General features: G+C 40.7%; 2 protein-coding genes across 2 annotated transcripts in view; both read left to right on the forward strand.

Moving 5' to 3' along the window:
• Positions 1–5,072, forward strand: part of zbtb45 (zinc finger and BTB domain containing 45) — a 9,975-nt gene extending 4,903 nt beyond the window's left edge. Inside the window, exon 7 of the mRNA XM_060859945.1 lies at positions 1,226–5,072. Within this exon, the coding sequence (XP_060715928.1) occupies positions 1,226–1,560 (335 nt within the window). The 3' untranslated portion in view covers positions 1,561–5,072. The remainder of the gene's footprint in view (positions 1–1,225) is intronic.
• Positions 5,073–9,105: 4,033 nt separating this feature from the next.
• The window catches only part of LOC132839246 (acyl-CoA dehydrogenase family member 11-like), an 18,609-nt gene continuing 214 nt past the window's right edge, over positions 9,106–27,500 (forward strand). The window contains exons 1-15 of the mRNA XM_060860122.1: positions 9,106–9,249; positions 12,301–12,576; positions 12,684–12,907; positions 13,151–13,250; positions 13,364–13,475; positions 13,562–13,704; positions 13,991–14,140; positions 14,619–14,713; positions 14,797–14,896; positions 15,041–15,181; positions 15,460–15,552; positions 15,965–16,072; positions 16,444–16,609; positions 21,488–21,554; positions 27,260–27,500. The exon at positions 27,260–27,500 is cut by the window's right edge and continues 214 nt beyond it. Coding sequence (XP_060716105.1) covers positions 12,307–12,576; positions 12,684–12,907; positions 13,151–13,250; positions 13,364–13,475; positions 13,562–13,704; positions 13,991–14,140; positions 14,619–14,713; positions 14,797–14,896; positions 15,041–15,181; positions 15,460–15,552; positions 15,965–16,072; positions 16,444–16,609; positions 21,488–21,554; positions 27,260–27,380 — 1,890 coding nt within the window. The 5' untranslated portion in view covers positions 9,106–9,249; positions 12,301–12,306 and the 3' untranslated portion in view covers positions 27,381–27,500. The remainder of the gene's footprint in view (positions 9,250–12,300; positions 12,577–12,683; positions 12,908–13,150; positions 13,251–13,363; positions 13,476–13,561; positions 13,705–13,990; positions 14,141–14,618; positions 14,714–14,796; positions 14,897–15,040; positions 15,182–15,459; positions 15,553–15,964; positions 16,073–16,443; positions 16,610–21,487; positions 21,555–27,259) is intronic.

Here is a 27,500-nt window from a genome sequence, read left to right on the forward strand (position 1 = left end):
ATATACACATACACACACACACACACTCACATTTATACACACACACACTCATATACACACACTCACACACACACAAAAACACACTCACACTCATATACACACACACACACACACACACACACACACTCATATACACATACACACACACACACACTCACTCACACACACACACACACTCACATACACACACATTAAACAGGTTATTCTTGACTTGTGTCCTGAATTATTATTATTTTTATTTCTCAATAAAGAATTAATTTTCAGAAAAAGTCCGACAGTAATTTACAGCATGTGTTAGACTCCAGAGCAGTGCTGTAGATCTGAGGGTGTGAGGTGCAGTGTGAGGAGTGATGAGGGCTTTGAGGGAAGAGGGAGATGGTCTGTTTCTGTAGGCAAACGTCAAGTGTTTAAATCTGATGTGTTCAGCTCCAGGAGCCAGTGGAGGAGCACAGCAGTGTGGAGAACTTAGGCAGGTTGAAGACAAGTCACACAGCTGCATTATGGATCAATTAAAGAGAATTGTGTTCATATGTAGATCTCATAGAGAGAGCTGCAGTAGTCCAGAGACTACAAGTGACTGAACAAGTACCTGAGCAGCCTGTGTGGAGCAAAATGACTGAATCCTTCTGATGTTGTAGAGAAGGAACCGACATGAGGGTGTCACATAACATGTGAGGAAAAGGACAGTTAGTGTCCATGGTTACGACAAGGTTAACATACAAGATTGCGAGCTGTGACTGAAGGGGAGATTAGAGAGTTGTGTAGAGATATTGCAAGATCATGACCTGGGGATTAATCACCTGAGATGACCAGAAGTTCAGTTCTGTCAATCAGCTTGCACTAGACAGTGACAAAAGTTGAGGGAGCGAATGTTTAAGGCCCTGTGTGGTAGACTTAAGGACATTTAACTTGGATTTCTAGGTCTTACAAAACAATGACTCTTCTACCTCTGATACAGCCATACCCCCTTCCCTAAGACTAACTAAAAATAGGCCACACCCCTTCCCTGAGAGTGACAGAAAACAGAACATTAATTTGCTCTTTTACTAGACCAGACACAGAGGCCATGCCCACTGGCCTGTTCCTTATCGTGATCCACAGAATTTGACCAGAAGCCACACTCACTTTTTCATATACATTGCTAACATGCCTATTTTATTTGCCTTAATAAGAATGAGACTTAATTTACATAAGTGTGTGTGTGTGTGTGTGTGTGTGCGCGCAGGTCAGAAGCCCCACCAGTGCAGCATATGCTGGCGTTCTTTCTCTCTTCGTGACTACCTGCTGAAGCACATGGTAGTGCACACGGGTGTGCGAGCGTTCCAGTGTAGCGTGTGCAGTAAACGCTTCACACAGAAGAGCTCTCTGAACGTACACATGCGCACTCACCGCGTCGAACGCAACTTCTCCTGCACAGTGTGTAACCGTGCATTCACACACCGCACATTGCTCGAACGCCACGCCCTCCAGCACCAGCACCCTGCCCCACCCATCAAACCCCCAACCAACCACGGCGCCATGGGCGGAGCGGGTGGGGCAGGGCCTGGGCCCGCCCCCTAGTGGCCAAACTGAGAACTCGGGGTGGACGTCGCTAATATTATTTACCTTCATACAGAATGCTAAATAATTACAAAATAATATTAGTAATTATTATTTTGTAATATTATTAAGACATTTTAGCATTTACATTCATTCACTCAAAAGTTCTTAGACCACAGGGGGGGTGTCTTTAAGTCCATATAAGGACATAGATAGCTAAATGAGATTTCTGAGAGGAATTTATATGATACTCAAGTGTACAATTCTTTACTGTTGATGCATGCTAACTAGCTAATGGTCAGCTAAACTGACATAATCTTTGACATATTTTAATGAATTTTTGAATTGTAATTTAGCTAATTTTAGCTATCTAGCTAATGCGAGCTAATCTGACACAGTTTCTGACAAGTATTTTAATTAATATTTACAAATGTTTATACACTTTTAACCAAAGTTAGCTAATATTTAGCTAGCTTCTACAAAGCTGAGAGAATTCTTGAAGATATTTAAGTGGTATTTATAAACCTTCATATTTAGAACTAAAGTTAGCAAATCATAGGCTAAGCTAACCTAGCAGGCTTTATCTTAATTGTTCATGTTAAATCTCTGAATATTAAAAATCTTCTATGGCTAGCTGAAATGTGCGAATCAGTCACGCTCTCCAACTTGTTAATCTTTAATGCTAGCTAGTTGGGGAATGTTAGCATAAATGTTCACCGTATTCACAGGCAGTTCTAGCTAACAGGAGTGATACAGACAGGATCTGTGAGGGAATCTTGCCTCTGAGGACAGAACATTTAAAACGTTTAAAGTCTTTCAAAATCAAGTGTGGTCTCGAAGACACACCACATACTTCAAAAATAAATATAAAAATCTATGTAAATGTGGTGTAGTTTTAATCTAAGATTTCGCAGCCACTTGATTTACACACCTGAAAATCGAGCATCACGTCCACCCCGAGTGTAAGAGTCTAGATTTACAGATTTTCATTCAGGACTCACACTCACATTTACACACACACACACACACACACATTTAAACAGTCACACTCACATTTTCTCTCAAACAAACATTTTCACTCACACACATACACTCGCACACATTTACACTCACATTTTCACAAACACACACAGTCACACATTTATACACAGTCTTACACACATTCACATTCTCACACATTTACACACACACACACACACGGCGTGTTCTGATTATCAACTGTAGGGTATGTTATATTCAGATGCCTGGTCTCCTGATCTGTCCTTAAAAACTAAACTCTATAATCCGTCTGCGCTACATTCTAGCTAAAGTTTTGGCACCCTCAGTGACACTGCATCTCAGCTCATCCTGCTGTTTGGTTTTGGAGACTGTAAGTGTCTCGTTACAGATTGTGTATACTTGTGTTGAGGTGTTGGGTCATGTCACTGAGTACAGAGTATTAAGCTGTTTCTGTGTAATCGTAATGCTTCATGCTAATTCTGTTATTCCTTTGATTAGCTAGCTAATTAATAGCAGTTTCCCTAAAAACCACAACAACCACATGCACTTTAAACCATATACTCTCTATATCTAGACACTTTGTAGGCAGCCTGATTAGGGCACTTTGTTTAGAGATGAGGTTTATAAGATTCGGCCATTTATCTAATCTTATAGTGGAGTAGCTCTGAGAATCGCACAAACCGCCATCAGACACTACTGATGTTTATTATTGGTTTGTATCAGGACACACCTCACTCTTTCTTGCACGTGCACACACACACACACACACACACACACACACAATGACACATCGTGGTGCCATAATCATGAAGAGCAGCTTCATCAACCAGAGAACCTCACACACACACTCTCTCTCTCTCACACACACACACACACACACACACAATATCTGCATAAGCACTAATGTATTCGTGCAGTACTCATACGGGATTTTTATAAATATATATTTGAACGTTATTTTAATTTTTTTGGTAATGTATGTTGTGTATTTTAATCTGACCTCGTGTTTCATTATGGTTTTTAACATTCCCTTGTCCACAACCCCTCCGAAGTGCAAACTCCACCCAAGGAGCAAGAACAATGTTCAGCTATATCTAATGCTGCTAACATTGGCTAGATTAGCATTTTCAGGTTAGCTCACTGCTAGTAAACTAGCCCACACTATAACATTATAGGTTTCACTGTCAGAGTTTCGCTGTCCCTCGCATGCAGCTTAATCACGTGACCTCATACATTAGCTCACATGTAGCTCCATTTTCAAATCAGTTTTATACATTTTTACTGAGAAAGTCAGGTTTAAATAGCAAAATAAAAGTTCTGATTCTCCTTTCTCTGATGTTTGTGGACTAGCTCACTGATTTAACTTTACTCCCAGCAGAACGCTCCCTGTTTAGCTCTACTCCTTATTTTACAGCTAGCTGTTTGCTGAATTTGTGTACTACAGTTTATACCCATTAGCTAGCTAGGCTTTATGTTAGCTGGCATATTCCGATACAGTGGAACAGATAACTAGCTAATTTCTTAACAGATTCGCTACATTTTAATGGTTGTAATTATTCTGAACATTGATGTGTTCTTCATGCCATCAGTGTAGGAGACCATGTGGGTGTTTTCAGCCAATAGAAGGGGGCAGACACGCCCTTCACACTGGAGTGCTACCTCGCTAGCATGCTAACTAACTTGACTGCTATCGAATGAATTATGCTAATAATGTAGTTAAAGATTTTCTGTGGTGATTTTTCAAATTTACTATTGTTTAAACTATGAACTGTGTCGTTATTACTAGCTGTCCTGTGTTGCTAGCATGCTAACTAGCTCATAGAGTAAATGAGTGCAGTATCATCAACTGCCACAAACATAGACAATCAAATGTTCATCCTAAAAAATTGTATTTAATTGAGGATGCACATTTTTAAGAAAAGCTACATTCGCCATCTTGCAAAGGAAGGACCTTCTTCTTCTTCTTCTTCTTCTTCTCTACTTCCTGTTACAAGCAACACAGTGCATCATGGGTATTTGGCCTGGATTGTCCATTAGTGCGCTACATTCCTCAAGACCTGAAAACTCACTAAGTAGTGCAGAGACGAAAGTAAGGAGAAGTGTATGAGGGAGTGTTAAAACCGTGATTTGGGACGAGGCCGGTGTTTTACTCCTCTCATGTGAAACCGTACAGACCTCAGGAAAACCACAACAACCTCCACAGAGAACACTTTTATACGTCCGAGACTTTTTCAGCGCAGAACAGAAATGTGTTTATAACTTTTAATAATGATGTGCACATGAATATTAATGAGGATGGTATTTTTATGGGCGAGGGTTTTCAAGTTAAAGTCTTAATGTCGCTTTAATTACATGCTGAGAAAAAACTGTAAATGCTTCTTCATGTGTTTGTGTTAATGATCGCAACATGAATGTGCAACTCTTTTTTATTATGATATGTTGTCTTGAGATATTAAAGGCTTCAGTCTCAGTTACCCAGCATGCCTTGCGTGTAAACCTGCATGGAACCTCATTAAAGATGATTAACGATGAAAGCAACGTGTACTCGTCTCTCTCTCTCTTTCTGTCTCTCTCTGTGTCTCTCTCTCCCTCTCTCTCTCTGTGTGATTCTGTCAGCAGTGCAGACCACTTACATATCCAGGATGAAGGAGATGAAGATAAACAGTCTGATCAATAATACCTGCAATTTTCGGTTAAAGACTTCACAATGCTACCATTTTGCATTGACCGTTTATCATTCATTCATTCATCTTCTACCGCTTATCCAAACTACCTCGGGTCACAGGGAGCCTGTGCCTATCTCAGGCGTCATCGGGCATCAAGGCAGGATACACCCTGGACGGAGTGCCAACCCAGTGCACACACACACACTCTCATTCACTCACGCAATCATTTACATTTATGGCATTTAGCAGACACCCTTATCCAGAGTGACTTACAACTGAGCAACTGAGGGTTAAGGGCCTTGCTCAGGGGCCCAGCAGTGGCAGCTTGGTGGACCTGGGGTTCGAACCCATGACCTTCCGATCAGTAGCCCAACACCTTAACCACTGAGCTACCACATCCCAATAACACACTACGGACAATTTTTCCAGAGATGCCCAGTGTTGTATAAAATATTAGAATGCAATACTTGAGTAAAAGTACAAGTATCGCACTAGAAAAAGACTTTGGTAGAAGTGAAAGTCACCTTTTAGAATATTACTCAAGTAAAAGTCTTAAAGTATCTGATATTTACTGTACTTAAGTATCAAAAGTCATTTTCTGATATTTAATGTACTTAAGTATTTGAAGTAAAAGTAAAATTTCAGTGATTTTCTGTAGACATAAGATCAGGGGCAGTTCTAGGGTCTCATCTTTAGGGGGTTTTAGTCCTCAGTGAGAATTTAAAACAAGAAGAGTTTTATATTATATATTATATGACACCATAGTAAGACAAAGGTTATGGGATTATTTAAAATGGCAAAAGTGGACACCAAAATTTTATGCATGATGTAATGATGTCAGTGTTGAATCAGATCAGTTCATGTGTGTGTACATTCTCTACAAACAGTGTGTCTAATGAATGTAGTCATTAATAAACTAATATTCACAAAGACCAAATCAATAAATGTTATTTTTATTTAGTATTAAATGGATTGTTTACATTAATATTTTGTTTGTGCTACAACTCTGGTAATAAGAATAGTGACATTTCACTACTTTTGGTTGCCTCTTTGTGGCTTTCAGCCGATTAACGTTATAGATAAACGCCTCCAGCTCTGACTGCGCGTGCACGCTGCGCCTCCAGCTCTGACTGCGCGTGCACGCTGCGCCTCCAGCTCTGACTGCGCGTGCACGCTGCGCCTCCAGCTCTGACTGCGCGTGCACGCTGCGCCTCCAGCTCTGACTGCGCGTGCACGCTGCGCGTCCCTGTGCTTCTCCGTACAGCGTGTGGAGCGTAATGTAATCTAGGAGCAGTGATTCACCAAACCTCCATTATTACAGTCACACACATTTCTTCTGATTTTATTTTGTAGTAACGAGTAACGAAGATGTTTAGTGGAAATATAACGGAGTAAAAGTATAAATTTTATCTGGGAAATGTAGTGGAGTAAAAGTGAAAGTTGACATAAATTTAAATAGCGAAGTAAAGTATTAGTAAAGTAATTAGTAAAGTACATTACAACACTGGAGATGCCAATCAACCTACCATGCATGTCTTTGGACCGGGGGAGGAAACCGGAGTACCCGGAGGAAACCCCCGAGGCACGGGGAGAACATGCAAACTCCACACACACAAGGTGGAGGCGGGGACCGTTTATCAGTACAACACTAATACTGAGTTGGAATCGTTGTCATGGTTACTAATAATAAGCCACAGTAGTTAATGCCTATGTCAAGCTGTGATGATGCCTATATGAAGCCTTCAATTCAATTCAATTCAATTTAAGTTTATTTGTATAACACATTTTACACTTGACATTGTCTCAAAGCAGCTTTACAGAACATAAACATAGAACAAACGTTTATTATAAAGAATAATATAAAGATTAATGTAACACAAAATTAAATATTAATATTAGATATATTTAAATGTGTATGTATTTATCCCCAATGAGCAAGTCTATGTATGTATATATTTTTTCTTTCTGTTGCATTTCCTCTTTTTTGTTTGATTGTTCAAGGTTTTGTTGTATATTGTAAAAGCTTAATCTCAAATTGAAGTCAGTGTATTTGAGTTTACCAAAATCTTTCAATATTTTGTATTTGACTTCTTTTAAGATTTACAAAAATAAAATGGAAAAAAAAACAGTTGTGTGTTTACAGTAGTGTTTGTACAGTAGTGTTTGTACAATTGTGTGTACAGTAGTGTGTGCACTGTAGTGTTTATACAGTTGTGTGTGTACTGTAGTGTGTGTACAGTACTGTGTGTACTGTAGTGTGTGTACAGTAGTGTTTGTACAGTAGTGTGTATACAGTAGTGTGTGTACTGTAGTGTGTGTACCGTAGTGTGTACAGTAGTGTGGCTACTGTAGTGTGTGGACTGTAGTGTGTACAGTAGTGTGTGTACTGTAGTGTGTACAGTAGTGTTTGTACAGTAGTGTGTGTACTGTAGTGTGTGTACTGTAGTGGTTGTACAGTAGTGTGTGTTACAGTGTTGTATATTGTAAAAGCTTAATCTCAAATTGAAGTCAGTGTATTTGAGTTTACCAAAATCTTTCAATATTTTGTATTTGACTTCTTTTAAGATTTACAAAAATAAAATGGAAAAAAAAAACAGTTGTGTGTTTACAGTAGTGTTTGTACAGTAGTGTTTGTACTGTAGTGTGTATACAGTAGTGTGTGTACTGTAGTGTGTGTACAGTAGTTTGGGTACTGTAGTGTGTGTACTGTAGTGTGTACAGTAGTGTGTGTACAGTAGTGTGTACAGTAGTGTTTGTACAGTAGTGTGTGTACTGTTGTGTTTGTACTGTAGTGTGTGTACTGTAGTGTGTGTACAGTAGTGTGTACTGTAGTGTGTACAGTAGTGTGTGTACAGTAGTGTTTGTACAGTAGTGTGTGTACTGTAGTGTTTGTACAGTAGTGTTTGTACTGTAATGTGTGTACTGTAGTGTGTGTACAGTAGTGTGTACAGTAGTTTGGGTACTGTAGTGTGTGTACTGTAGTGTGTACAGTAGTGTGTGTACAGTAGTGTGTACTGTAGTGTGTACAGTAGTTTGTATGCTGTAGTGTGTACTATAGTGTGTGTACAGAAGTGTGTGTACTGTAGTGTGTACAGTAGTGTTTGTACAGTAGTGTGTGTATTGTATTGTGTGTACTGTAGTGTATACTGTAGTCTGTGTACTGTAGTGTGTGTACAGTAGTGTGTACTGTAGTGTGTGTACAGTAGTCTGTGTACTGTAGTGTGTGTACAGTAGTGTGTACAGTGTGTACTGTAGTGTGTGTACTGTAGTGTGTACAGTAGTGTTTGTACAGTAGTGTGTGTATTGTATTGTGTGTACTGTAGTGTGTACTGTAGTCTGTGTACTGTAGTGTGTGTACAGTAGTGTGTACTGTAGTGTGGGTACAGTAGTCTGTGTACTGTAGTGTGTGTACAGTAGTGTGTACAGTGTGTACAGTAGTGTGTGTACTGTAGTGTGTGTACAGTAGTGTGTACTGTAGTATGTGTACTGTAGTGCGTGTACTGTAGTGTGTGTACAGTAGTGTGTACTGTAGTGTGTGTACAGTAGTGTGTACTGTAGTGTGTGTACAGTAGTGTGTGTACAGTAGTGTGTACTGTAGTGTGTGTACTGTAGTGTGTACTGTAGTGTGTGTACTGTAGTGTGTACTGTAGTGTGTGTACTGTAGTGCTTTTAAATCATTTAAACATAAGCTATATAAAAACAATTATACAGTAATAGTGCTATTTTGGTGTTAAATTCATAAATTTAAATGAAAATTATTGAAGGTTATTATACAACCTAGTGTTATTGTGTTAGTGTTGTATTAGTATTGAATTAGTGTTAGTGTTATTGAGATTAATAGACAATCAATTTTTTAAAAAAAAAAAAAAACGGTTTAAGACTTTTACTTTGAAAATATAACTTCCGGTGTTTGTTATGCCTGTCACCATTGTAGAAAGGCTCCGTGTTGCGTCACCACGTATGTGAAGCGGACTGTCATTACTGAAACGGGCCGCGCGGGGGCACTGTGACATCACATCCGGTTGTGACGCAGACAGAGTGGACGGTGAGTTTGTTTGTGTAGCGCTGCAGTGTGTTAATGTCAGAAGAGTGTAAAGTGTGTGGTGTGTTTTTACTTATACTGAGCTGTAACGTCGGAAATAAACATTTAATCAACTCTATTAATATATAGGATTAAATACACACAACACATACATATACACTACACACACACAAAACACATACACACACACAAACAACACAAATACATAACACACACAATACAAACACAACACATACACAATACAACACATACACATACACATACACATACACAACACATACACATACACATACACATACACATACACACACATACACTACACACACACACACACACAGAACACATACATGCAGACAAACACAACATACACAACACATACACAACACATACACAACACACACACACAAACAACACAAATACATAACACACACAATACAAACACAACACATACACAATACAACACATACACATACACAACACATACACACACAACACACACAGAACACACACACAGAACACATACATGCACACACACACAACATACACAACACATACACAACACATACACAACACATACACAACACAAACACAACACATACACAACACATACATATACACTACACACACACAAAACACATACACAACACATACACACAACACACACACAAACAACACAAATACATAACACACACAATACATACACAATACAACACATACACATACACAACACACATACAACACATACACACACACACACAGAACACATACATGCACACACACACAACATACACAACACACACACACACACACAGAACACATACATGCACACACACAACACATACACAAGACATACACAATGCATACACAACGCATACACAACACATACACAACACATACACATACACAAGACATACACAACACAAGACATACACAACGCATACACAACGCATACACAACGCATACACAGCACAACACATACACATACACAAGACATACACAACACATACACAACGCATACACAACACAACACATACACATACACAAGACGTACACAAGACGTACACAAGACGTACACAACACATACACAACACATACACACCACAACACATACACAACACATACACAACACATACACAACACATACACAACACATACACAACACATACACAACACAACGCATACACAACGCATACACAACACATACACAACACATACACAACACATACACAAGACATACACAACACAACGCATACACATACACAACACACACATACACACACAACACATACATATACACTACACTACACACACATACACACACAACACACTCATATACACAACACACATACAACACACGTACACAACACACACACAACACATACACACACATACACTACACACACATACACTACACATACATGCACACATACACAAGACATACACAACACAAGACATACACAACACAAGACATACACAACGCATACACATACACAACGCATACACAACACAAGACATACACAACGCATACACAACGCATACACAACGCATACACAACGCATACACAACACAACACATACACAACACATACACAACACATACACAACACAACACAAGACATACACAACACAAGACATACACAACGCATACACACACACACACAACACGTACACAACACACACATACACACAACACACACACACAACACATACATATACACTACACTACACACACATACACACACAACACACACATATACACAACACACATACAACACACATACACTACACACACACACAACACATACACAATACAACACATACACGTACACAACACACAACACACACACACAGAACACATACATGCACACATACACAACACATACACAAGACATACACAACACAAGACATACACAACGCATACACAACGCATACCTGTACACAACGCATACACTACACAACGCATACACAACGCATACACAACACATACACAATACAACACATACACAACACACACACACACACACAGAACACATACACAACACATACACAACACATACACAAGACACACAACACAAGACATACACAACACAAGACATACACAACGCAACACATACACAACACATACACAACACACACACACACAGAACACACACAGAACACACACACAGACACCAACACATACACAACGCATACACAACACATACACAACACATACACAACACACACAACACAACACAACACATACATATATACACACACAACACATACACACTCACACACATACATATACACATATACACAACCACACACACATACACAGACATACATACACATATACACACATACATATACACATACACTCACACACATACATATACACACATAGACACGCATACATAAATACACACACACACACACACATACACACACACACACACCCCGGATTAATCAGATAATTAAACGCCTCATTAAATCTGCAGTTAAACACTAATGAACGATTCTGTCTGCGTATTAGATTAGACGGGTTCATCAGTGGTGTGTGTGTTTGTGTGTGTTATTTACAGGTGAAAGATCACTTTCTTCACACCATTACACACACACTGTGATTGGATTTTATTTAAAATTTTTATTTCTTTGCTCCTCTACTTCAGCTCAAATCTTTCACACCTACAGTAACTTATACTGCCTGTACATGATGTCACTGAGTTGAATTGACACACACACTCTCACTCTCTCTCTCTCTCTCTCTCTCTCTCTCTCTCTCTCTTTGACAGCAGGACGTAACCAGTTTCACCGACATGCTACAGCATTGAATAAACTATAAATAAAACTGTGTAACTGTAATTGATAACGTGTAAGGCAGTGATTTTATAATATATATAATATCATGTTATATTATTAAAAATAATTTAAATGTTTACATTTCTGTGGTATTAGAGGAATAAAACACATGGGAATGTGGTGGAACTTTGTGTCATCACACTGCTGTAAAACACACACAGACTCACACACATAGACTCTCTCACACAGTGTGACTGACTTGTATGTGTTTTAGGCCTCCATGATGGCTGCTCAGGTGTGTTTCCATGGCAATCGCTTGGTTCTTCGGCAACTTGGGAAGCAGGTGTGCTGCTTTACTTCCAGCATCTCGGTCAGACATAATCAATCTCGGAGCGAGCCGGAACCTCACACACAGGAACACACACACCCTTTTATTCCATTCTCCCGTTCTGCCATCGGAACGTTCTTTCAGGATAAGCCTCTGCTCAGGAACCCATTTACACAGGATACACTGCTCAGAGGATACCTGCGCAGACACCTACCTCTGCAGGTCAGTTACAGCACACTAACTTCAGCATCTGGTCATCTGCACATGCTCAAGTCCCAAACTGTGTGTGCCCGCATGTATGGGTGTGTGTGTGTGTTTGTGTACTATAGGAAGTGCAGCTGGATCTGTCTAAATTCGGTGAGCGTGTTGTGCATGAAATTGATGATCTGGGGCGTCAGTGTGAGGAGAATCCTCCCCGGCTGCAGCTGTATGATGCCTGGGGTCACCGTGTCGACCGCATCATCACCTGCGATGCCTGGACACGCTTGAAACACATCTCTGCACAGGAAGGGCTTGTTGCTGCTGGATACGAGCGACAGTTTGGCGAGTGGAGGTGCTCACCTCGGCCCTGTCTGATAGCTAGCATGTAGAAGAACTGTAGATGCTGTAGAAAATAGTTTGTTAGCTGCAGAACAATTATCACACTACAAAACTCTTTATGTAAAACATGTTATAAATACAGGGAACGTGTCATAACATTAAGACAGTCACACACTTCTGTAATACTGATTCATAAAATATCTCTCTTGTGCGTGTGCGTGCGTGTGCGTGCGTGTGTGTGCGTGCATGTGTGTAGTCGTGTGTATCAGATGAGTAAGTTGTATCTGTATTCACCTTCTGCTGGCCTCTACACCTGCCCTCTGGCCATGACTGATGGAGCCGCCAAAGTCATAGAGGTAAAACATACGCACACTCAGTAATGATTGAGTAGTTACTACAGCTTAAGTGTGTGTGTGTGTGTGTGTGTGTGTGTGTGTGTGTGTGTGTGTGTGTGCGTGCGTGCGTGTAGTCTCTGGGCATGCCTTTTAGGGAGGTGTTTGAGCATCTGACCACGCGAGATGAAAAAAGATTTTGGACATCAGGACAGTGGATGACTGAAAGAAAGGGGGGATCGGATGTTGGTAGGACACATGTGCACACACACACACATACACACACACATGCACAAGTTCTGATGCTGTTGTAACTGGGTGTATGGTTGCCATAGCAAATGGGACAGAGACAGTTGCCGAGCGACAAGAAGACGGGTCGTACCTGCTACATGGCTTTAAGTGGTTCACTTCCGCAACTGATGCTGACGTCACGCTGACACTCGCTCGCATCGCAGATTGCCATGGCAACACCATACCGGTACACACTCACTTGCATTACAGATCACCATGGCAACTCCGTATCAGGTCTCCCCTGCTAAATGTACAACAACATGAATTTATGAAAGGTGCAGATGATAACTGATAATAACTTATTATTATTCCTATACACATACACTCATGTTGCAGATCACCATGGCAACACCATACTGGTGTACACACGGACAAACATTGTAAATAGCCATGCTAGCAATATATTGGTGTATACACAACTCCCCACCACATCCCTGCCAGTTGGATGATGTGATCGTGTTACTCTGCTCCAGGGCAGTGTGGGAGTTTCACTGTTCTGTGCTGAAGTGTGGGACTCTGAAGGCCGGACTAATGGAGTGGAGATCCAGAGACTGAAGGATAAACTCGGCACACGACAGATGCCCACTGCAGAACTGCTGCTGGATGGCATGAGGGCAAGACTGGTACACGCACACACACGCGCACACACAAACGCACACACACGCACACACACACACGCACACACACGCACACACACGTGCACACACATACACGCGCACACACATACACGCACACACACATGCACGCACACACATACACGCACACACACACACGCACACACACAGATATTGTGACACTGTACTCTGAATCCAACGTCCTAAGAAGCTGGTGTATGTGAGAAGAAGAATTTGACTGAGCTCTAATGTACATGTGCTAATTAAAGGCTGCTACTTATTTGTTTCTGGAGAAATGAAGCTTTCTGTTTTAGACTCTTTAGTCTTAAATTCTGATCTTTTATCAAAAGATATTTATACAGAAAATACTTTCACAGTAAAAGTGGAAAAAAGGGAAAGACCTTTTGCACAAGTTTCTTGACCTGGATGGGAATTGTGTCCTGTCTTGAGGATTGGGTAGTGTCACCTTTTGTCTTTTGTTCTGTAGTTATCTGTAGAGGGAAGGGGCGTGGCCTCTATCGCCAACATGCTGACTCTGACTCGCATCCACAACACAGTGTCTGCTGTCGCTGCCATGAGGAGGTGTAAACACACACACACACACACACACACACATTGACATATACATATACAGAAGTAGACTGAGGCATGTGTGTGTGTGTTAGAATAACCCAGCTAGGCAGAGAGTACTCCACCAAGCGGAAAGTGTTTGGAAAACTGCTGAAGGACCATCCACTGCATGTACAGACGCTCAGCAGACTGGAGGTATACACACACACACACACACATACACACACACACACATACACACACATACATACATACATACACACATACATACACACACACACACACACACACACACACACACTAATACCTGAATAATACCTGTGTGTGTGTGTGTTTCAGATAGAGACTCGGGCTGCATTCCTGTTGATGATGGAAGTTTGTCAACTTTTGGGACGAGAAGAAACCGGATCAGCAACAGAGCGAGACACACACCTACTGAGATTACTTACACCTGTAGCTAAACTATACACTGGCAAACAGGTACACACACACACACACACACACACACACACACAAACACTAACTAATCAGCCACACTCTATGCAGTGTGGATGATTTAAAGGAATGTGTTTGATGGGAAAAAGTAAAATTTCAAACAATAATTCAACCTCAGATTCATGTAAAAGCAGATCTCTGTACAGGAGCTGTACACTTCCTGTCCCCACATTCACTACCTCTGTTCTGCTTTGCAGCATCCATCTCTCTCTCTATCTATCTATCCATCCATCTGTCTGTCTGTGTGTGTGTGACATATTAAGGCAGTAGCTGTGGTGTCTGAAGGATTGGAGTGTTTTGGAGGTCAAGGTTATATTGAGGACACAGGTCTGCCTGCCCTGCTACGTGATGCACAGGTATACACACGCGCACACACGCACGCGCACACATGCACACACACGTGCACACATGCACACAAACGCACACATGCGCACGCACACACACATGCACACGCACGCACACACATGCACACACGCACACATGTGCACACACACATGCACACATGCACACACACACATGCGCACACACACACACACACACATACAAACATACACACACACACACACACACACACACACACACACACACACACACAACAGTTTGGCTTAAACATTTTTTGAATCTCAGCCTGTCAGGCTCATTTATCTCTGTAACAGTGATAGATCTCATTATATTCTGTGAAATCAACGCACACAAACACTGCTGTCTGTCTATATTTGTATCCTTGTTGTTCAGTTTGAGAATTACATGTTGTGTGTGTGTGTGTAGGTATTGAGTATATGGGAAGGCACCACAAATGTTCTCTCACTGGATGTTCTGCGCTCAATTTCTAAATCCTCTGGCCATGTACTGCAGGCCTACTTCTCTGATGTGGAGGTGAGATAACACACACACACACACACTGGTGATGTCTGAGCACAGTTATTGCAGAATGCAGTGCGACTGTTCAAGCAGCTGTGACCAGCATACATAAGAGAGACACACGCGTATTCATGCTAATCATACCTAAATATGCTAATTGATTAACACACACTGTATTGTAGATTGAAGTGTGTTTTATGAACAGATTTCTCTGGCTGCTGTATGAATTTGACATGATTTATCTTTCCAATTTTATTAAAATCCTTTGCTGTGAACCTTTAAGTGTTGCTCTAATGAAGTGTAAAGCTATCACCTTCATTAAGTAATCTATCACTGTTTATAGAAAGCGAGTGTTTAAGTGTTTCTGTGTGTGTGTGTGTGTGTAGGAGCGATTGCGTGTTGCTGGTCCCACCCTGCTTCCTGCAGTACAGAGTCTCAGCTCGTCTCTCTCTGGTTTAGCTCAGTTCATCCAAACTGCAGAGTCTCGTCCACCAGAAAGCCTTCAGCTTGCAGCAAGAGACCTAGCATATAGCATCGCACGCATTTACATGGGTAACCCACACACACACACACACAATAATTAATTCACTAATCATCTAGCTTGTTATTAAATACGAGTTACTGGATTGTCTCGGCTAAAAATAATAACCATTTTTCATATCTTCATAAAATATAATATTTTAATATGTCTAAAAGCAGCGATTGATGGGCCCAAGCACCACGGGTGTGTATGTTTTAAAGCCATTACCAAGTGTAATAATGACGCATCAGTGAACATCCATGTGAGCTTTGACCCACACATCATTTTTTTTTTTTTTGCACGTTTGTCACACATTAATGTTTCAGATCACCAAACAAATGTAAATATTAGTCAAAGATAACACGAGTAAACACAACATGCAGTTTTTAAATGAAGGTTTTTATTATTAAGGGAAAATAAAATCCAAACCCACATGGCCCGGTGTGAAAAAGTGTTTGCCCCCCTGTTAAAACCTAACTGTGGTTTATCACACCTGAGTTTAATTTCTCTAGCCACACCCACACCTGATTACTGCCACACCTGTTCACTATCCGCTGCTGAGCAAAAAGAACACAAAGGCTTGTCTCAGATCTGCCAGAAGACATCTTGATGATCCCCAAGACTTCTGGGAAAATACTCTGTGGACTGACGAGACAAAAGCTGAACATTATGGAAGGTGTGTGTCCCATTACATCTGGTGTAAAAGTAACACTGCATGTCAGAAAAAGAACATCATACCAACAGTAAAACATGGTGGTGGTAGTGTGATGGTCTGGGGCTGTTTTACTGCTTCAGGACCTGGAAGACTTGCTGTGATAAATGGAACCATGAATTCTGCTGTCTACAAAAAATCCTGAAGGACAAAGTGCGGCCTTCTGTTTGTGACCTCAAGCTGAAGTGAACTTGTGTTCTGCAGCAGGACAATGATCCATAACACACCAGCAAGTCCACCTCTGAATGGCTGAAGATAAACTAAATGAAGACTTTGGAGCGGCCGAGTCAAAGTCTTGACCTGAATCCTATTGAGATGCTGTGGCAGGACCTTAAAAAGGTGGTTCATGCTCGAAAACCCTCCAATGTGGCTGAATTACAACAATTCTGTAAAGATGACTGGACCAAAATTCCCCCACAGCCTCAGCTGTAACAGACTCACTGTAAGTTATCGCAAACACTTCATTGCAGTTCTTGCTGCTAAGGGAGGACCAACCAGTTTTAGGGGGCAAACACTTTTTCACACAGGGCCATGTGGGTTTGGGTTTAGTTTTCCCTTAATAATAAAAACCTTCATTTACAAACTGCATATTGTGTTTATCTTTGACTAATATTTAAATTTGTTTGATCTGAAACATTAAAGTGTGAAAAACGTGCAAAAAAAAAAAGGACACTTTTTCACACCACTGTAATTACACCATACCTCCTGTTTGAACTGTGTGATATTTTAATTAATCTCTTTGCCAAGGCAATGCTGATCCAGATCTCAATTTAATATCATGCAGAATTCAGACTATATGGAACAGGAGTTTTATCCTTGCTGTAAAATACATTTTAAAAGGTTTATTTATTAGCTTCACTTTCTGTAACCAGTTGGACTGTTGACTTACTATGTGTTCTGTTTAAATGTTCTGTTTCATTTTACTTTGAATCCATGCCACCTTGACTGAACACTGTTAACTCACCACAGCAATACCGTGTCATTATAAAATTTTAAGTTACCTTTAAAAGGTATCATCAAGGATATATTACTTTGACAAAATTTGGTTTAAATATGTCAAAAGATCTAAGTGATATGTTAAAGAGGTTATAAATCTCACTTCCTGTCACTAGCCTGTTATGCTATTAAAAAAGGAATTAGTATTGCTGAGTTTTTTTTTTTTTTAAATAACTGATGTTTAAAACATTTGGGAATTATGTCACATTTCTTGGTTAGATGATGTGAACTAATATTATAACCATGGCAACACTGTTTATTTATCAATTTATCATCATAGATGGATTAACACCATGTTGACTAAATATGAAATATTTAAATCTAATAATCTGTGTTAAAAATCTTTGTTTCTAAGTCTCACTTTCTGTTGTCAGTTGGTGCTATGACAACGAGCCACTATTTACATGGTTATATGCCTTATTATTGAACATAAATTAGCTACACTGCATGATGTATAGTGGAAATGTGCTGTTTCTGTTTAAGAAATATCCTCCACTTCCTGCACAGTGCAATGTGTAAATTGATTGCGTGTGCCATTGCATCAGTGTTAAATAGATCAAAAATTATTTTGCAGTTTACAAATTAACCAAGTTCCTGTTGTGCAGATTTAATGTAAGGTTAGCCAAGTTTGTGGCTATGATCGGTGCGTTCAAAAAGTATTTAAACCCCACCTTTTAAAAAAAAACAAAAAAAAAAAAAAAACAAAGCAAAATCCAGACTTGTGATAAATTTGTCTAAGATGGCAAAGATGGCGGCATGGCGGTAGCACGTAGTGGCCAGTCCGAATACAATATGGTGCCAATTTCGATTTTTAGCCCGAGTATTGCTAGTACATGGACACCAGAGTCAGCGGTGTTCATGTATTAAACTGCCAGAAGTTAGTACGATACAGAAATCTTGCAACAACCAACCTGCACGATGATGTGTTGGAAAGGCTTTGTGACCTCGGCTTGCTGCAGAGACCAGGCCTCCAGTCCTCGGCATCACCTGATACTGGGGACCAGAAGAGGGGACGAAGCGAAAGCGTGGTTGTCTGTGGTAGGCTACAAACAAACCCTAGCCGGCCGGCTCTCCCGTCCATTCTACTTTCCAATGTTTGCACCCTGGACAATAAACTAGACTACATCTGACTCGAACGCTCTACACGACGAGAGTTCAGAAACTGCTGCGCCATTCAGCTAGATGGACTCACCTCGTTTTGTGCCAACAGAAATGCAGCTCTGTGTGGTAAGACTCGTGGTAGTGGTGTGTGTTTACATCAACACGGAATGGTGCAAGAACTCTGTGCTTGTTTCTAGTTACTGCTCATCGCTAGTGGAGTTTGTGAGTTAGATGCAGGCCATTTTATTTGCCACTAGGTATTCACCACGGTTTTCACTCCCACCAGCGCTAATGCTAAAACGAGGTGCTATGTGAACTCTATGGGGCTATTGGCGATCTGCAGAATGTTCACCCCGACAGACTGTTTATCATCGCCATAGATTTCAGTCAGGCAAATCTCAAGTCAGTGCTCCCTAAATTCTATCAGTATGTGGACTTTGCAACGAGAGGAGAAAACACGCTGGATCTTGTTTACATGGCTGCTCAGCCCACATCTCTGTTATGCTAATTCCAGCATACAGACCACTCATCAGACTCTAAACCGGTTCTGAAGCAGGTGAAAACCTGGCCAGCAGGAGCCACCTCTGCTCTTCAGGACTGCTTTGAGTGCACTGACTGGAACATCTTCAGGGAGGCTGCATCCAATGGCGACTATGTCAACTTAGAGGAGTACATGGCATCAGTGACCAGCTACATCGGCAAGTGCATTGATTGTCATTCATTGTCACTTCCAGGACAGCAGAGACACCCGGCGCATGTGGCAGGGCATACAGGTGATCACGAACTACAAGACAGCTTCGCCTGCTTGTAATAGTGATGCCTCCCTCCCAAATGAGTCAGCAGGGATAGAGGGAGGAGGTGCAACATCCAACTGCCTGGTGTTGACTTCAGAAGAGCACAGAGCGAACACTCTCCGCTGACGTTGACGGATCATCAGTAGAGATCGTCAAGAGCACCAAATTTCTTGGTGTTCATCTAGCGGAGAACTTCACCTGGTCACTCAACACCAGCGCCATCACCAAGAAAGCCCAGCAGCGTCTCTACTTCTTATTAAGGCTGAGAAAGGCACATCTCCCTCCCCCCATCCTGACTACTTTTTACAGAGGGACCATTGAGAGCATCCTGAGCAGCTGCATCACTGTCTGGTTTGGGAACTGCACCATCTCTGATCACAAGACCCTGCAGTAGAGAGTGAGGACAGCTGAGAAGATCATTGGAGTCTCTCTTCCCTCTATCATGGACATTTACACCACACGCTGCATCCGCAAAGCCAACAGCATTGTGGATCCCACACACACTTCACCCCACACACACCTCACACACACACTTCACCCCACACACAGCTCACACACACTCTTTACCCTCCTGCCATCTGGAAAAAAGTACCGAAGCATTCGGGCCTCACAACCAGACTGTTTAACAGTTTCTTCCCACAAGCCATCAGACTCCTTAATAACTGAACTGAACTGTACTGAGCACAACATACAGTACACACAAACTGTATGGACTGCACAGACCTACACCAAATACACACTCTTCCAATATACATCCATCAAACTGTTTACATGCTGTTTTGCACACTGGTTTTCAACTCAAATCAAATTTTATTTGTCACATACACATACATACAGAGTACGACATGCAGTGAATGCTCTTTGCACAATACTTTACATTACCTCATGCAACTGCTGCTATAATACTAATGTGTTCATTCCAGTATTCCTGCACACGTAATAGTGATTGAACATACAGTATTTACACTGGTGCTTTTTGTATTTATTGTCTTTTGTGTACTGTGTCACTGTGTACTGTATCAGCTATACTGTATATGGTGTAAATGACAATAAAAGCTTCTTGACTTGACTTAACTTTGTAAATTAATTAAAAATATAAGTTTTCAAATCTTCTTTTCTGACAATTAAAATGTGTCTGAGGTGCTCTGTGCAGTTAGTGTTGGGCTGATAGAAGCTTTATTCTAATGGTTAAGTGTTAATGTTCTTGATCTGTTGAACATTTGTATACTTTGTTTTAAATATGTTCATGTGAACAGACTCTTTAATGTCTGATATGATTCTGTGTGTGTGTGTGTGTGTCTGTGTAGGAGCTTTATTAGTGGACCATGCCTCATGGGAAGGAGCTTCATGTCCAGATGTCTATGCCGCCCTGAGGTAGTGTGTTTGTATTTTATAAAACACAACCCCCCATGTCCGCTTCCTTTGTCACGGTTCCTTTGTATCTTCCTTTGATAGCTTGAAACATGCACCATCAAGTGTACATAGATGATGTACCATTGTAATGTTCAACATATTGGATTAGACCTCATAACAGGCAGAAAAAGTACCTCGCCCCACCAGCAGAGGGCAGATCACTTTCTTGCTCTAGAGATTAAATCATTTCCTGTTTACTTCCTGGTTTGTTTAAGCAGTAGTCCTTGTTGAAGTCTCGCCGTTCTCGTCTTTTCCTTTATAGTGATTCTGTGTTTTGATCGTTTTGCTACTCCGTGATTGAGTAGCCTTTGGTTTGCCCTTTTGTTTGGCACATGGGTTCTCATTCTGCTGCCAAGTCTGGTTTTCTATGTGAACCTTAGGGGGAAAATGTGTGAGTGCATTTACATTATGTTTAACTTTGGGCAACACAAATGTACCTGAAAATGAAGGTTGTTGTTCTGATGGTGTACTGCCTGGAAATGGCATCCAACCTTGTGGTACTCCAGAGACCTTAAATACTTGGCTCTGGCTGAAGTATCTTATCTTGCATTTCATTTGTGGATTAATACTTTTATGCAGCAGATATCTCTGCAGTGATGTCGTCTACGCTAGAGGACACGTCTTAGATCCAAAGTGTGAAATATTTAGTGTGTTTGTGTCATCTATAGAGCAGGATTTTCTTAATAAGCCTTGATGAATGGATTTTTCTCAATTATTTGGCCACATCAGTGTTACTCCTTCAACTCCTGCATCAGCTTCATAGTGGAAACCTCCATTTTATCTTAGAAACATTGCAAAATATTGACCTTGTGGGTCTGATTCTACTGCTTAATCCCCCGTCCATGTGTCTGTCTCTCGCTGATCGGATTACTTCTGTAGCTGTAGCACTTAATAAGCTCGAGGTTAAAATGCACATCTCACAGCTGTTGATTGTGTATGTGCGTTTGTGATGTGCTGAAGGAGTATCCAGTGTGAGGTGTGTGTGTGTGTGTGTGTATGATGTGCTGAAGGAGTATCCAGTGTGAGGTGTGTGTGTGTGTGTATGATGTGCTGAAGGAGTATCCAGTGTGAGGTGTGTGTGTATGATGTGGTGAAGGAGTATCCAGTGTGAGGTGGGTGTGTGTGTGTATGATGTGCTGAAGGAGTATCCAGTGTGAGGTGTGTGTGTGTATGATGTGGTGAAGGAGTATCCAGTGTGAGGTGGGTGTGTGTGTGTATGATGTGGTGAAGGAGTATCCAGTGTGAGGTGGGTGTGTGTGTGTATGATGTGCTGAAGGAGTATCCAGTGTGAGGTGTGTGCGTGTGCGTATGATGTGCTGAAGGAGTATCCAGTGTGAGGTGTGTGCGTATGATGTGCTGAAGGAGTATCCAGTGTGAGGTGTGTGTGCGTATGATGTGCTGAAGGAGTATCCAGTGTGAGGTGTGTGTGTGTATGATGTGCTGAAGGAGTATCCAGTGTGAGGTGGGTGTGTGTGTATGATGTGCTGAAGGAGTATCCAGTGTGAGGTGTGTGTGTATGATGTGGTGAAGGAGTATCCAGTGTGTGCGTGTGTGTGTGTGTGTGTGTGTGTGTGTGTGTGTGTGCAGGGTTCCCGCGGGGTCTTAAAAAGTCTTTAAAAAGTCTTGAACTTTTGATGTTTGGGTCTTAAAAATTGTGCTGTATGTAACTATTTCCCTCAAAAGTTTCATTTGTCAACCACGATTATTTTGATTAAATGACGTAGTATAAAAGAGTGGCGGAACCAATAATTGAGAACGCAACGCAGCCCCGGGTCACCGTACAAAATACTGCGAACACGCGATGCCTTCAGTAAAGGAAGATCACGCGCTACGACACCACTGCCATAGACTACAACACAACACAACACAACATAACAAGCAAAGGAGAAGCGCGAGAAATCAGTGAAAATCTCAGCATTCCACAGGAAAGGTTGACTGACGTAGTGTTAATTTCGTCAGACGAGACGAGATGAAATATGTTCGTCAACAACCTTTTTGTCATGACTAAGACGAGACGATGACAAGACTGCACAACTGTCCAAAAATGCTGACTAAGACTAAATTAACATGCATTATTGTTGACGAAAATGTTTTGTATAAAATAAAAACGAAGATAAAATCTCTCTTCATTTTCGTCTACAATTGTCTCTGCTTTTTCATCAGCTGTTACGTCTTTAAAATATTCAGCACGAGTTCGCGGCTTCGCTGTTGCTCAAGTTACAGGTCCGTGGAGCGGATCCCGCTTATTATATTGTTACCTACCAAATAAATCGATAATTTGGCACAAAATGATTTAAAAAGGAGTTTATTGATTTAAAAACGATTGTATTGTTTCCTCTAAAGAAAATAGTGCGCTCCGTCTCTACGGTTAGAATCCTGTGTGTCCATGGCAACGCTCTGTTTTTCATGGCAATGGTGTGTTATAGTTCGCAGCGGTCTGTTATCAAGAAATAAAATTGTGTGCGTAGAAAGAATTCGTCCACACGCCGCTCAAATAAATAAATAAATAAATAAATAAATGAAATCTCCTGAGCACAAGTCCACCCTGGTCTAGGCTTTTTGTGTTAAATTATATTTCCTGTCGCTGCGCAGCCTCTTTTATTGTACATGACAGCTTATGTCCCGATGACCGGTCTTTGCATTACGATTAAAAGCAGCATCAATAAAGTAAAAAATGTGATGTGCGGTCAAGTTCGAGTGTCTGCACTGTTTAAACGAGTGTTCTCACTTCTCACTGATACTTTTGTGATTCGGAGTTTTGACCAGATTTATAGCCTTGATATTGTTTCTTATTCAAAAGTGGTGACAGAAAAAACTCTTTACCCCCAGCCTGAAACCTCTTCCCACCCCCCTGTCACAATCACATCATAATCAAAATTAATAATTAGGCTTTAAAGCAAATGTATATGTAAGGGAATCAAGTTTAATTACATGTAATATTGCTCCAAATATCATCAATAATGGTGTGTGCAATACCATGTATAACTTGCATTAAGTTGGTAATTTATATGTATAATGTGTGTGTGTGTATATATATATATATATATATATATATATATATATATATATATATATATATATATATATATATATATATATATATATATATATACACACACACACCTACAGTTTTGATCTTAGGCTTTTCATTAAGTTATTTATTTCCACTATAACACTTGTGTTCCTGATATTATTGCATTTAATGAGGCCTCGTTGTATTTATTCTTACAATAGATTCCAGATGTGGTCAAGCTACAATTTTTTGACTAAAACTAGACTAAAGTTAAAAGACTTTTAGTCGACTAAAACTTGACTAAGATACCTTGAGTTTTCTTTTGACTAAAACTAGACTAAAATGACGAGACTTTTAGTCGACTAAAACTTGACTAACAAAAAAAGATATGTGAAAGACTAAATATGACTAAAACTAATAAGGACATTTGGCACAAGACTAAGACTAAATTAAAAATAGGTGACGAAATTAACACTAGACTGACGCACGCAGTTATATTTTTAAAGTTTGTTTTTACGTTAGCTAGCTACCAATTTCATTCTGAGGTTATGGGGAAATGTAAATTTAATGAAGCGTGGCTTTATAAAAACTCTTTTCGTCATTGGTTAAAATCAGTGGACAACAACGTTTTTGAGGCCTTTTGCACCATATGCAAAAAAAGGATTCAGGTAGGTACAATGGGAATGAAGGCATTAGAGTCTCATGCCTAGTCGTCCAAGCACATTAACGTTCTCAATGAACAAAAACAAACTCCTTCCATCGCCTGCGTGTTTCAACCAACTAATGTTAGCCAGTTATCTGCTAATGTGCCTTAAGTGGCAACAGGAACTAATGTTAGCCAGCTTGCTGCTAGTGCTGCAGACCCTCCAGCTATGGCCACAACTAGAGTGGATCTGCGCACAGCTTTTGGGTCCACACCAAAACTGACCTGATCTCCAGGTCCAACCTCTTGCGGAGAGGCTATAAGGAGTAGTTGACGGAACTGGCTGTCCTTGATAAAGACATTGCTGTCCTGAGTGAAGAGCTAAGGAGTTGACTGTGTTTCTTAATTTAATTTATTGTTGAGTTCTGCTTTTCGATGTTTATTGTTCAGGGGTCTCTCAGTTCCCCATATTCCCAGCATGGAATAAGTAGCTAGCTCATGTTAAAAAACAACTTAACATTGTTCAGCAAATTTTCTTGTGGCCTACTGAAATGTTTTTATTTTTCACGCTGCTTGGCTTATCTTTTACCCATTCCACATTTGAAAAATAAATGAACACAAGTTCAAGGATTTTGCTTTTCTTTGCTGGTAGGGACGTGAAATAGGTATTAATTTTTTATATAAATGGTCTTAAAAAGGTCTTAAAAAGACTTGAATTTAACTTGAAGAAACCTGTAGGAACCCTGTGTGTGTGTGTGATGTGTTGAAGGAGTATCCAGTGTGAGGTGTGTGTGTGTATGATGTGCTGAAGGAGTATCCAGTGTGAGGTGTGTGTGTATGATGTGCTGAAGGAGTATCCAGTGTGAGGTGGGTGTGTGTGTGTATGATGTGCTGAAGGAGTATCCAGTGTGAGGTGTGTGTGTGTGTGTGTGTATGATGTGCTGAAGGAGTATCCAGTGTGAGGTGTGTGTGTGTGCGTATGATGTGCTGAAGGAGTATCCAGTGTGAGGTGTGTGTGCGTATGATGTGCTGAAGGAGTATCCAGTGTGAGGTGTGTGTGCGTATGATGTGCTGAAGGAGTATCCAGTGTGAGGTGTGTGTGCGTATGATGTGCTGAAGGAGTATCCAGTGTGAGGTGGGTGTGTGTGTATGATGTGCTGAAGGAGTATCCAGTGTGAGGTGGGTGTGTGTGTATGATGTGCTGAAGGAGTATCCAGTGTGAGGTGTGTGTGTGTGTATGATGTGCTGAAGGAGTATCCAGTGTGAGGTGTGTGTGTGTGTATGATGTCTTGAAGGAGTATCCAGTGTGAGGTGTGTGTGTGTGTGTGTATGATGTGCTGAAGGAGTATCCAGTGTGAGGTGTGTGTGTGTGTGTATGATGTGCTGAAGGAGTATCCAGTGTGAGGTGTGTGTGTGTATGATGTGCTGAAGGAGTATCCAGTGTGAGGTGGGTGTGTGTGTATGATGTGCTGAAGGAGTATCCAGTGTGAGGTGGGTGTGTGTGTATATGTGTGTATGATGTGCTGAAGGAGTATCCAGTGTGAGCTCTGTGTACCAGTCAGAGGTGAAGCTGGAGGATGAAGTTCTCCGCATCTTCAGAACAAAGGGTTTACACTTCTTTGTGGTTTCTATGGTAACATGACAAGCTGAGATTTATTTTCTTTACGAGAGAGAATAAAGAGAGACTGCTGAGGGGACACAAGACACAAAAGGAATAACGAACTACCTCACCCGTGTTCCACAACATTAAATGTAATTAATTATAAATTAATAAAACTATCACATGCTTAATAAATAATAAATTGTAATCATTTTTAAATTGTGTGCAATAATAAGAATAAAACATTGACTTGCTGTCAAAGGAAAATAATTACTCTGAGATTGTAAGAATAACTGCACATCACTCTGTCACTCAGTACTTTACTGTAAAACAGTTTTGTTATGGTGGGTGTGTGTGGGTGTGTGTTTGTGTGTGTGTCTGTCTCCGTGTCGATCTTTCTATCTATATAGGTGGTGTGAGCGTGATTTGTGTCCTGTAGTGAGCAGGGAGATTCGAGGGCATTACAGCACCGATGCTGCACTGACTGACTCTCAGCTTGTTTACCAAGGACTGGAGGAGCAGAACCCCTGATCTCTCTCTCACACACACACACACACACACACACACACACAGTGATTACAATGAGATGTGATTATGATGAGTCACAGTTTCATGTTTATATATATATATATATATATATATATGTATGTA

Source organism: Tachysurus vachellii, chromosome 24, assembly GCF_030014155.1.
Source record: "Tachysurus vachellii isolate PV-2020 chromosome 24, HZAU_Pvac_v1, whole genome shotgun sequence".
Taxonomy (NCBI): Eukaryota; Metazoa; Chordata; class Actinopteri; order Siluriformes; family Bagridae; genus Tachysurus; species Tachysurus vachellii.